Source organism: Terrapene carolina, unplaced genomic scaffold (assembly GCF_002925995.2).
Source record: "Terrapene carolina triunguis isolate 2854851 unplaced genomic scaffold, T_m_triunguis-2.0 Scaffold23, whole genome shotgun sequence".
Taxonomy (NCBI): Eukaryota; Metazoa; Chordata; order Testudines; family Emydidae; genus Terrapene; species Terrapene triunguis.
Window position 1 is genome coordinate 26,857,162 of NW_020664374.1, and position 13,746 is coordinate 26,870,907.

Below are 13,746 nucleotides of genomic sequence, written 5' to 3' on the forward strand. Positions count from 1 at the left end.
TTGATAGCCCATCATACAGCCAGGTATTCAGTAGGCAGTGAGAAAAATCCGTTTGCTACTTTAGAATCCAAGGCACCTTTGGTAGCCTGGCATACAGAAATATGATTTCTCAACTCATTATGGAAGCAAGCAAGGTGAGTGTTAACTGTTGGCTCAGTTTGGCCTATCCATATGGGACTAACCACATAAAAAGGTGAAAGAAATCCTAACAGAATGCAGCAGCTGGTAAAAGGCCATTATATTGCAATTTTCATGAGGTTGACAGTAGGCCAAGAAACTACAAAATGGCATAGAGTAGGAAAAGCAGTTGTAACAGGTTGTACATTGTTGGTGATTATATTTTCAGTAGCAATGAAAGCTGTACTGAAATAAGGTAAAAGAGACGCTGGCAGGAATAAGGCCCAAGGGAGACAAAATATTAAAAAATGTACAGTACTTCAGGAACTTTAGTGGTGGCTGGTTGGTACAGACTAATCAACTGTATAAAAATGAAGTTTTAACTATCAATTTCAAAGGGCTTGGAGTGACCTAACACTAAGAAGTCTGGAATGTTACCGCTGAGGATTTAGTATTAAGTGTTGCCTGATTTATGGACTCATCAAATGCTGTGACATTTCAAATGTGAAATTGATGAATTAAAACAGCTAAATATCAAGAAGGAAATTGATAAAACACAAAACCAGTAACGTATGCAGGAAATTCAGTTAGCAAAGGATGCTCTCATGTGTGGCCTGAGTACTCTATGTTGAAGGTGGAAAGAAAAATTACATAAACATTAAGAAAAGGGCCAGGCATGATACTTACCCTTCTGTTACACCTTTATGGCAACTCTTGTAACAATTAAAGATAAGCAAGAAAGTAATAATTCAACGGATGAAAAAAATGGATGGCTAAATAAGCATTGTTTAAAGGTTGAAAAGGCTAAGAATAACAGGAAGCTTTGCTATGGCAAATATGAAATGCTAAATGAGGGGAATAAAGGAGAAATGGAAAGAGAAACATTTAAATCACTGGGGGTAGTCTTAAAGCTGGAGCAGGGAGCAGATGGAACAGGGAAGTCACTAGGATTAACAAATACCTCAGATATCCGATTGCTAGGTCGGCTACAGGGTGCTCCTGTACAACATGCTACAGAATGTAAGCTTTCATTATAGAAGTTATGTTACCAGCCCTTATGGTTGTGAAGATAACCTTCCCTGAGTGAACCAAATGGAAACATATGAAGTATGTTTTTCCTGGGTCTGCGAACAGCCTGAAACAATAGCTGTAATGGGGCACTGACTCTGAAAACTAAGAAGGACAAAATAAAATGTTTATTTTGCTGTTGATCATTTTAGCATTAACATTCAGCTCGTGTGTACATCTACTGCTGTTGGAAGTAGTGACAGATATAATGATTGAGAGGTGCAGTGGGCTCTTGGTTGCCATGAAGAATTGCTGTGGTGAGATATTAAGAATTAAAGCTTCTCCAACCAAAATGTCAAGTCACCTCAAGGGTGAGTGAAAAGGAGATGTATCCCTTTCCCCAGTGCCTCAGCTGTGACAGGGGTGCCAAAACCCCAAACTCCCTCTCGCAGTTGATGCCAAAACACCCCGACTCATGTGTCAAAACTTCTAGCTTTCCCCATTCAATTTAATTATTCGTTGCCAATATAAATGTCTGCAGCAAATTTAAAATTTGGGGCAGCAGCAAACTAAATTAATATAAAAATAAATAATACTAGGGAATACTCTAGTTCTGACTGTTATTCATTTTTACATTTAATTCAATAAAACCTCAATTTTGAAGCTGCCACAGAAATTATATTTTGCTACAAAATTCAGGACTGGAGTGCCATAGCAATCAGGTGGCCATACTGAAGAATTTAGGTTCTGTCTTTTGTAGAGGGCATTCATTATTGTAACAGATGGTGCAGTGTAACATGGATCACTGTAACCCAAATACAGACACTTAAGTTTTAGTCATTTGCACTGCAGGCTCTGTTAACACAGCAACTTCATCCTATGTACTGCAGCATTTATTTTTCCAGGCTGTAGTGAAGAAACAGCTCACAGCTCATGTTAGCAACATGGAAAAACTAGAGCACTAGGAGTAATTTATTCACCCTTATTTTTGTTGTGTAGTGGGATAACCCACGGCACGAAAAAGTGAGCTCCTCCTGGGTTTTTAAAGTTTCCTCTTAGTTTGTTATTCTGTGCCTATTTTTAATATTAATTTCTCCCTTGTTGTCCTTCAACAACAGATTCTGCCAAACAATGTTGCTAAAGGTGCTCACAGGACAACGGACAATTGATAGTTTTAAAAAGATCAGTTAAAGAAAAAGGACAATGATGCTAAAGCTGCAGATTTCTCAATTGCACCATACGTGGCTGCTTTCAACATCAAATCATTCACCAACATTCTGACTGGCTTGTGGTAGTGCAAAACCTCCCTTTCTCACTGTTGATGGAGAAAGGAACAGATAAAAAGGAATCAAGTATGAACCATGTGGTCCACAGTTTTACTAGAGTTTTCAGGTGACTGCTGCAATGACATGAAAGGCACTCTGCTTTATCACAACTCAAAAACTATCTGCTGTTTGTTTGTTTTTAAGGAAGCTCCTCAGAATACCAGCATGTTTGCATGATATTTTATTGCATATCTCACTACTTTTGTCCTTCCCACTGAAACAACACAAGAATTGTATCGGGACAAATTAAAGAAATAATTAACTATCATACATATATGAGACTACTAAATAGCCATCATCAATATTATTTATACTTACTTGATATAGTAGGGCACTTTGTTTGGTGAGATTGCCCTCTCCCAGGGACCCTGGACAGAAGCTGTTAACAAATATAAATAAATAAATATATAAATAAAAGAAGAGAGACATGGAGGTCAAGTTCAAAGCAAACAGAAAAGACAACATTAATCTCTGGAATTACAATTTTACACTTGGCCACGCTGATATGGGTCTGTTTGCTCAGTTACCCATGAAGGCAGGAAGGATTAACCTGCTGTTCTGAAATTTCTGTCCTAATCTGAGTGAAATTGAACTCATTCAGCTGCAAAGATAAATGCAAAAACCTCTTTGACTACTAAACTTAAAGAAGAGATAAGGAACTCAACAAGCAGCCTATCTGTCTTTCTGGCGAGTTCTTTTACGGGGCACCTCTTGGTAATGCTTTCTGTTGTTTTTTCTTCAATTTCACCTCTTATTTGATCAACTGTTCTCATCATTCTAGGAAGAAAATTACACCCTGGTTTACATTTTATGTCAAGTAAAGACATTTAGCAGCCCAGTATGATGATGTTCTCCTGTCTATTTGTTTTAAATAGAGACCTATTTCATTTTTATTTCCTACATTATTAAATGTTCATGTGTCTTATTGTCTTTCAAAAATGGCAAGCAGTGCAGAAGATGTCGGCATGATCACATCAAAAAGTGTTAAACCCATCAGAAAATGGCACTACATAATAGCAGTTTTCTCAGTCTAGACTCTCACAGCATTAAGTACCAACAATATGTTGTAAATAATGTTTTCTATGAAAAAAGAATATGGGTAGGACATATTTTCAAATGATGGAAATTCTTGCTTGCTGATGGTCTGAGCCATATTCTGAAAGCTCTTCTTTAATACTTAGAGTTTACAATCTTTTCAAGTTCACCATCAGAAGCAAGCTCCCCTCAAACCAGGATCCACCAGCTCAAAGTTGTACCAGACCCTGCCATAATAATAGATGCAAAACCTGCAGACATATCTCCACTGCTATGAAGATCAATACCCTCACAACACACCTTTCAAGATCCATGGGTCCTATACATGCCTATCACAACATGTGGTGTACCTCATCCAGTGCACTAAATGCTCCAACAACAACTATGGGTGAAAACAGACAATCACAATGTCCCAAATGAACGCACACAGAAAAATGATAAAAGACAAAAACACCGTATCACCTGCAGGTGAACACTTTTCACAAAGCGATCTCTCTATATCTGACACGTCAGTCCTCATCCTCAAAGGAAACCAGCCCAACACCTTCTAGAGATAAGTCTGGGAGCTAAAATTCATAACTTCGCTAGACTCTAAAAATCACAGTTTTAATAAAGACACTGTATCTAAGGCTTATTACAATAATCTGTAACCCACTAACCCTTCCTACTCCCCCTTCCCCCTTTCAGTGCTATGACTGCAGAGGTGTGACCAGGCCACTTCACTTTGACTCGTCTCTTACAATACGTGTTAACTATTTACGCTAAACCATCTGTTCTAGCTTGTATTTAGCCCTGACACTCTGAGGGTATGCCTACCCTGCAATTAGACACCTGCAGCTGGCCCATACTAGCTGACCTGGGTTCACGGGGCTCAGGTTAAGGGACCATTAATTGCAATGTAGATGTTCCAGGTTGGGCTGCAGCCTGAGCTCTGGAAATTCTCCCACCTCACAGGGTACTAGAGCCCAGGCTGCCCCAAGCCCAAACATCTACACCGCAGTTAAATACCCCTTAGCCCGAGCCCTATGAGCCTGAGTCAGCTGGCATGGGCCAGCTGTGGGTTTTTGTGTGTAGACATACCCTATGTACCTTTCTCAGACCTGAAGAAAAGCTCTGTGTAGCTCAAAAGCTTGTCTGTGTCACCAACAGAAGTTGGTCTAGTAAAAGATATTACCTCACCCGCCTTGGCTCGCTATTCTATATATAGTCATTTAGATTTTATCTACTTAAAAAATGCCTATCCCAGGGTCTGGGTTTTAACAGATATTAAAACAAAATCAAATCACAATCCATAAGAATAAAGGAACAAATGTATCCACACTTCACCTATGCACAAAAGTCCATCAGCTGAATAAAGAAAATACACCACCTACTTTAAATACATCTCATTGCACCTCAGAAATTCAAGTAAAAAGATAACATGAGCAAAGGAGTTGGAGAGAACATGTGAAACACATTTTTAAATAGTTCATAGGGAACTAGCGGATCATTGTTTGTGGGACTGCTAATAAATAAATACATTTTGAGGAGGGATTTGAAGAGGTCAGGGAAGTTGCATGGCAAACAATATCAGGAAGAAAAAAATCAGCTGTAAGGGCAGCATGGGAGATACATGGAGGCACTTATGAGAGTCTAAAAAGGAGAGTAACATGCAACCAAAATGAGATATGGGCTGGAGCAAACACAAAGAGTTTAAGATACTTTTGGATGAAAATGAGAAGCCAGTAAAGGGACTCAAAGAAGGTGATGATGGAGCAGGAGTGGCAAGGAAGAGGAGTCTGGCAGCGACATTGTAGATGGACTGGAGGGTGACAGAAAAGCACCCTTGTTCTGTCATCTGCTACCACTGAGAACAGTCTAGATCCATCCTCTTTGGAAGCCCCTTTCAGGTAGTTGAAAGCAGCTATCAAATCCCCCCTCAGTCTTCTCTTCTGCAGACTAAATAATCCCAGTTCCCTCCGCCTCTCCTCATAAGTGCGCTCCAGCCACCTAATCATTTTTATTGCCCTCCGCTGGACTCTTTCCAATTTTTCCACATGTGGGGCCCAAAACTGGACACAGTACTCTAGATGAGGCCTCACAATGCCAAATAGAGGACAATGATTACGTCCCTCGATCTGCTGGCAATGCTCTTACTAATGCAGCCCAAAATGCCATTAGCCTTCTTGTCAACAAGGGCACACTGTTGACTCATATCCAGCTTCTCGTCCACTGTAACCCCGAGGTCCTTTTCTGCAGAACTGCTGCCTAGCCACTCAGTCCTAGTCTGTAGCAGTGCATGGGATTCTTCCGTACTAAATGCAGGTCTCTGCACTTGTCCGTGTTGAATCTCAAACTTCTTTTGGCCCAATCCTCCAATTTGTCTAGGTCCCTCTGTATCCTATCCCTACCCTCCAGCGTATCTACCACTCCCCCCAGTTTAGTCTCATCTGCAAATTTGCTGAGGGTGCAATCAACGCTATCCACCAGATCATTAATGAAGGTATTGAACAAAACTGGCCCCAGGACCGACCCCTGGGGCCCTCTACTTGATACTCTACTCTACTTGATACCGGCTGCCAACTAGACATGGAGCCATTGATCACTACACGTTGAGCCCGATGATTTAGCCAGCTTTCTATCTACCTTATAGTCCATTCATCCAGCCCATACTTCTTTAACTTGACGGCAAGAATACTGTGGGAGACCGTATCAAAAGCTTTGCTAAAGTCAAGGAATAACATTTCCCCTCATCCACAGAGCTAGTCATCTCATCATAGAAGGCAATAAGGGTAGTCAGGCATGACTTGCCCTTGGTGAATACATGTTGACTGTTCTTGATCACCTTCCTCTCCTCCAAGTGCTTCAAAACCAATTCCTTGAGGACCTGCTCCATGATTTTTCCAGGGACTGAGGTGAGGCTGACTGGCCTGTAGTTCCCTGGATCCTCTTTCTTCCCTTTTTTAAAAGATGGGCACTACATTAGCCTTTTTCCAGTCATCCAGGACCTTCCCCAATCACCATGAGTTTTCAAAGATAATGGCCAATGGCTCTGCAATCACATCCGCCAACTCCTTTAGCACCCTCGGATGCAGTGCATCCAGCCCCATGGACTTGTGCTCATCCAGCTTTTCTAAATAGTCCTGAACCACTTCTTTCTCCACAGAGGGCTGGTCACCTCCTCCCCATACTGTGCTGCCCAGTGCAGTAGTCTGGGAGCTGACCTTGTTCATGAAGACAGAGGCAAAAGAAGCATTTAGTACATTAGCTTTTTCCACATCCTCTATCACTAGGTTGCTTCCCCCATTCAGTAAGGGACCCACACTATCCCTGACCTTCTTCTTGTTGCTAACATACCTGTAGAAACCCTTCTTGTTACTCTTAACATCCCTTGCTAGCTGCAACTCCAAGTGTGATTTGGCCTTCCTGATTTCACTCCTGCATTCCTGAGCAATATTTTTATACTCCCTGGTCATATGTCCAATCTTCCACTTCTTGTAAGCTTCTTTTTTGTGTTTAAGATTAGCAAGGATTTCACTGTTAAGCCAAGCTGGTCACCTGCCATATTTACTATTCTTTCTACACCTCGGGATGGTTTGTTCCTGCAACCTCAATAAGGATTGTTTAAAATACAGCCAGCTCTCCTGGACTCCTTTCCCCCTCATGTTATTCTCCAAGGGGATTCTGACCATCAATTCCCTGAGGGAGTCAAAGTCTGCTTTTCTGAAGTTCAGGGTCTGTATTCTGCTGCTCTCCTTTCTTCCTTGTGTCAGGATTCTGAACTCAACCCTCTCATGGTCACTGCCTCCCAGGTTCCCATCCACTTTTGCTTCCCCTACTAATTCTTCCCTGTTTGTGAGCAGCAGGTCAAGAAGAGCTCTGCCCCTAGTTAATTCCTCTAGCACTTGCATCAGGTCATATATTTGAAAACTATATCATAATACATATATGCAAAGGGACAGAATAAAGATTTGGCATATATTTTATACATCTAAATACACAGAGTTAAGCATTGTAATATATTACTTAGATTGTAAACTCTTTGGGGACACGGACAGTCTTTTTGTTCAGTATTTGTACAGTGCCTAGCACAATGAGTCCTGCTCTATAACTAGGGCTCCTAGGGAAATATGGTTATATAACTAACTAACTAACTAACTAACTAAAAAACAACAAAAACTAACACAGCTAACATTCACCATCTTCCCACATTCCCAATAATATCTACATCTTAACTTCTGTCATGATAAACTCATTCAACTATATACTTGGATGCAGAAAACCTCCAAAGACAATATACCAGGCAATGCTATGTGTTATCTGAAATTTAAGAACTAGGAAGAATGCCATCCACCTTCCCCATGTATCTATATCCGACAATTTCAGTTGTTCATGTAGCTTAATCTTCCTAGCTATGTAAGGCTAGAGGATAGCATACAAACTGGTTTAAAAAAACATTTGGATTATGGAACTAGGTATTCTGAAGAGTAAAAAACAGAACCACCACCTCCTCCTCCCTGTCCCCCCACCAAAAAACCCTACATTAATTTGAGGATGTGATCTACTTTGTATGGAGTAATATGTATTTATAATTAAAAAGCCCTACCCATTCAACTCCCCAAACTGCATTAGAGGGCAAAAAGCCCATTTCCCCCAAAAAACCCAACCAAACCTTAGCTTTCAGAGTGAGACCACCTCAGCTACAGTTCCTATCTTAAAATCAAAGGAAATGTTATGTATTTACTGAATATCTAAAGGATAGGATTGATTGCTGTAATTATTCTAGAAGGTGTATTTCTCCTTCACTCCTGAATTCATCTGGGCAACAGCTTTCCAGGCATAACTTATTATCCCAGAATCTTATACACAAAAGTGTTCTTGATCCATTTAAAAAACTGAGCACAAATAGTCTGCTTTCAATGGAACTAAATGCTTTAGAAATAAACAATTCTGTGATGTTCTGCATAATTGAATTTAGTGTTCCTTCAAGAGACTGTTGTGAGGTTGTCTGTAATACAGTTTCTGCTGTCCTGGATGATTCTAGTCTTGCATAAATTTGAGTTGACAAAATATGTGGTACCTTTTACAACTGTGCTCTGAGAATAATCATCTCATTTCTGGCACAAATCCAACAGCTGAGAACAGCTGTTTCTTATCTCCTGGTACCAGTAGAGGTTTGTCATCCATTACAAAGCCAGTGTAAGTAATAGACATATATCTTTAATTCCTGGTAACACCAGTTTAGTAGTCTATCAAAGAAGACTTTCTGGAAAACAAAAAGAATGAGTACTTGTGGCACCTTAGAGACTAACAAATTTATTTGAGCATAAGCTTTCGTGGGTTAAAGCCCACTTCATCAGATGCATGCAGTGGAAAATACAGTAAATACAGCTACCACTCTGAAACCTTTCTGGAAAATGTTTTTGTACGACACCATAGCTTCCCTGTGTGTTATACTCAAGAAACAGACGTTTCCCTATTTGCAAAGTGTAATTCAAAAGTGCCTTATTGTTTTAGTTTTGCATAATGTAAGAATCCATTGCTATATGAACCAGCCACCTGCAATGTTGACTACTGAAATAAAATAGCGTAGCAAAAAGTGTCTTTTTAAAAAATGGATTTAAATCTCCTTGCACTCCATTAGCATTGCTATGCATTAGTAATCATTTAATGGTTATTTATTGTCAGAGTTTTATTTTTCTCCCTTTGATGTGCTAACATATTAAACTTACTGTGTGAGCTATCATTGAACTTAGTCTACATTTCACAGACCATGTTCACATAAGTTGGTATTTGTCTTTTCACAAAGCAAAATGAAGCAGCAGCATGCTGGATCTGTGTGCTCCACAGTTCAACAGTATTTTACTCTATGCAAGGGTCTGACCAGAGACTTAAATAGAATGCGGGTGTCATTTTAGCTGTGTTCATTGATGAAATCAAAAAATAATCTAATAAATATTTAATTTAGCTATATCATTATGGGAATCATGTATACAATACATTTAAAACTATCAAAGGTAAATGGTCGTTTATTGCACCTATCCACCAAAATATTCAAAGAGATCATCTTGGCTAAAATCAGTCCTCTCAAAAACTACTTCCAATGGTCATTATTAAAATGTTAACATTCACTCACCGTTATCACACATGTGTTTTCAATGTAAGTATAGAGAAAATCGTCAGCATCTCAGATAACACGGGGGAGGGGAGTGAAACTGTAATTTTTTGATGGCAACCACACTGTGCCATGCTTCAATCTACTCTGTGACCTGCTGATTGCTGTTTGTTAGAGGTTTCATATGAGTGAATTACAGCTTTGTGAGGTTTGGATCTGAGCTCACACAGGTGTTCATAACCATAACAAAACCTGCAATATTTACAAATTGGTCACTCTACCCCCAATTTAGTGAGGTATTTAATCATGTGCCTAAATTAAGCCTGGGAGAATGACTTCAGGCAGGGCCTCTACCTATGATACCTTGACTTTGCTGACTTCTGTTGTTCTATTGAGCATTGTTGTTATTTTTATTTTTAACCAAATACACATCTTAGAATCTGTTTACTCCTCCCCCCACAACATATAACACTTCTTTTACTAATGGTTTAATCTTTTGTTGAAGTATTGTATTTGTCATTCCTTATGAAGGCAGATAGTGATGGCTTAGTGCAGGGATTGGCAACCTTTGGCACGCGGCCCGTCAGGGTAGGCACTCTGGCGGGCCGGGCCGGTTTGTTTACCTGTCGCGTCTGCAGGTTCGGCCGATCGTGTCTCCCACTGGCCACGGTTTGCCGCTCCAGGCCAATGGGGGTGGCGGGAAGCAGTGGCCAGCACATCTCTCAGCCCGCACCGCTTTCCACAGCCCCCATTGGCCTGGGACTGAACCACAGCTAGTGGGAGCCGCGATCGGCCTAACCTGCGGATGTGGCAGGTAAACAAACCGGCCCGGCCCACCAGGGTGCTTACCCTGACGGGCCGTGTGCCAAAGGTTGCCAATCCCTGGCTTAGTGATCTAATCCTCAAGTTTGGAAATACCTATAATCACAAGTTCACATATGTGTAGAGCTGACTTACCCTTTGAGTCTTTCAAAATAGATAAATTGAGTACCACTGTATTTACTTTCAGATGTATTTTATTAAGATATCATAATAAACAAGATATGGTTGTTCTACACAGACATTAAAGATCCCCTAGTACTTTTCCTAAGGACGAGGTAAGTTACAGCAGTCCCCAGTCAGTTAAAGCATGCTATATGCTGGCTGGCTGACTGCCATCTTCACCCTAGAAAGAGCTGCTTATCTGAGAGTGTGTGTGGGTATGTGTAATTTGGGAAGTTCTTTAGGATCTTTCTCAATGAAAGTAGTGTATACATGTAAAATATTTGTTTTACCCATTTACAGAGGGCCTATTTCTATCTTATGCATATTTGTTATTACAGTAAATTACAGTGTGGAACACTGATGTTATGTAGCATAGAGGCATAATGGCTCACTGTATAATTGAGAAACTGATGTCAGAATATATTGGCTGAAAGATTTAAAAGTTAGAAGGAGAAAAACATCAATCAAAACCTAACTTGCATAAAAATTGCACACCATGGGGTCTAGCTCAACTAGCTTGGAGCCTGATTTAAGCCTGCATATGTGGGTGGGTTCTCAGGAATTGAAGTGAGCTAAGCAGTTAAATTCCAATTTGGATTCTTCAATAGTTAAATTACACACTGCTTCTCTGTCTGCATTGCAATGCTGTCTGCGTTCACAAATAGAGTAAAATGCTTTAAGATTGCTTTTCAAACTTTGGAAGATGGGCTGATTAGCCATAAAGATCTGAACATGTGAAGAGGGGCAGCACAACAGAGACTCACTCCACAGGAATTATAAATTAGGCCTCCCAGGTCTGCAATAACTGCTGAAATCTTTATGACCAACTTGAAACGTAATGTTTGCCGGGTGTTACTGGTGAGAAACATTATACAGCTACTAAATAGATAACATGTTCCTTAGCATCATTACAAATGGTGAACAGCATACTGTGAAGTCATTCAGAAGTTTCCAGAGATCACTTCAAAGCATAAAATCGATCCAAGGCTCATTTTCTTGGATGTTACTGTTTGGTAAAGCAGCAACAAAACACTTGCATGTACTTGAAAAGGATATTGCATCAGGTAGACTGATACTGTAGCTATTGTTCCGCTTTACTAGGTTTGTATATTGCTGACACGTCTCATAATCAATGTTGGTTGCACTCAAACTTTGAAAAAGAAAAATCTCTAAAACTGGTTTCTATCACATTGAACAAATTTTGGCTTTTGTGCAGAGAGAATAAAACAGACTATTAGAAAAATAAATCTTAGATAAACATTTCAAGCCTTATAGAGCCAAACATAACAGAATGAGTTCTGACATAAAGAGAATAGCCTCATTGCTTTACACACCAGGCATTTCAGAACATAAAGAATATGTTTTAACTGAGCACAATTTATAGCTCATGACAATTCTGCCACACTGTTTAGCTGCGCTGCAGCAGAAATGTTTGAATCTTTAAGTCTGAATCTTCCAGTGGTGCTTCAATAAGGACATACTAGATACATGGGGCAGCAGCAGGGAAATGTTTGCCTCAGAAATCTGGTACTGTAGGCAGCACAGAAGTAGTTAATAAATAATGACTCTCTGTATGAAGCTTATACTCATCTAAGAGTTAAGAAAACATCATGGATAGCTGTGACATACTCAACATTGGAGAAATATCATCAAAGATTAAAACATATTAAACTATGAATAATGCTGCTATGAAATACATGAGATCATTCCACCAACAACAAACAACTGCTTTTAAATAACACTGTATACTGCATTGTAGAGATGCGTGAAAATTAAATTAAATGAAATAGGAGGAAAACATTTTTTCATTGAAATATTGTTCATTGTCACCTTAAGTTTTTTAATGGAAGACTTTTTTCACCACCAAAAGTTATTATTGCAGTGAAAAATAGGGGAAATAAGCAACTTCTGTTAGTGAAGAACTAACTGAAATTCAGGATTTTGGCCAGAGAGTTGCATTTGACCATTTTTATAATGTAAAACTTAATTTGCAGGTGGGGTAATCCAGCATATAATCAGAATTCTAATTCATGGTGAATCAAATTTATCAATATGCTATGCACAGCTCTATTGCAGTCAACATCTTTGAGAGAAGAAAATATAAGGGAATATTAAAAAGCAGCAACCCAGCAGGAATGATCATTAGATGCATGATGCCTCTTGAACAACAGAATACAGTACTATCGATGTCCCCCCAAAACACCTGAGCTATCTAGATTAGCATTTTTCTTAAAATTTCCTATTATTTCACAACCACGGGTGGCAGGAATGGTCAGGGTGCTAATGTAGACTCTTTAACCATCATAGATCATCTAATCTTGCAGAGCAGAGCAGGTCTAGAGGACATGGTGTTTAAAACCCCAGCTGCTCCTACTGTTGCTACCACTTATGGAGCTGCACTGGTGGTAGTGCAATGGTAAGACGTTTTACAAAAAATGTGCTAGTATAGATGTGGCCCATGTGTATTTAACATAATTCCCTCTAACTTTTAACATGCTTCACTCATTAAGCAGGTCTTGAACTTAAATTGCGGCCCACTGATACTGCAAAGTCATTCCTCCCTTAATGACGATAGTAACAAAGGCAAGAGCTGAGGAGCAAAACATCCAATAGAGATTATTTGTATTTCTTTTTTAAGTCTCCTTTCTTCCTTTAAATGTGCTTGGCTCTCCTTGAAAGGTGCAGGGCTGGCAGCCCTGGAGACTGAAATCTTCCACTGAATGCTGCACTGTAGATTTAAACTCTGGTTGCAGGTTGGGGATGGTGGCTTTTGCTTCTCTCTACCTCCATGCACTTTACACCTCTATATAATTCAGTACTTAGCTTTGTGTGGCTCAATTCACAGATACCCAAAGAGTGGAATGTTGTATCTAGATTTTAAAAAAGTATTTTCAGACACAGGGTGTACACCTACACTTGGAACTGGAGGTACAGTATGGGCATTGACTCTGTGGGTGCTCTAAGGCTCAAGCACCCACAGAAAAAAAATAGGGGGTGTTCAGCACCCACCAGCCACAGCTGTTTAGTGGGGTTGCTGATCAGCTGTCTGGAGGCGCACAGAGGAGGGCGGAGAGTGATGAATGGCAGGGGTGGAGTGGGGCCGGAAGAGGCAGAGTGAGGGTGGGGCCTCGGGGCAGGGGGCAGAGCAGGCCAAAGAGGTGGATCGAGGGTGGGGCTGGGGCA

The 13,746-nt window shown here is 40.1% G+C and overlaps 1 protein-coding gene across 1 annotated transcript in view; it reads right to left on the bottom strand.

Annotated features, from left to right (window-relative positions):
• Positions 1 to 13,746, bottom strand: part of LOC112112035 (dystrophin) — a 1,981,667-nt gene that overhangs the window by 152,522 nt on the left and 1,815,399 nt on the right. Inside the window, exon 62 of the mRNA XM_026649948.1 lies at positions 2,769 to 2,829. Coding sequence (XP_026505733.1) covers positions 2,769 to 2,829 — 61 coding nt within the window. The remainder of the gene's footprint in view (positions 1 to 2,768; positions 2,830 to 13,746) is intronic.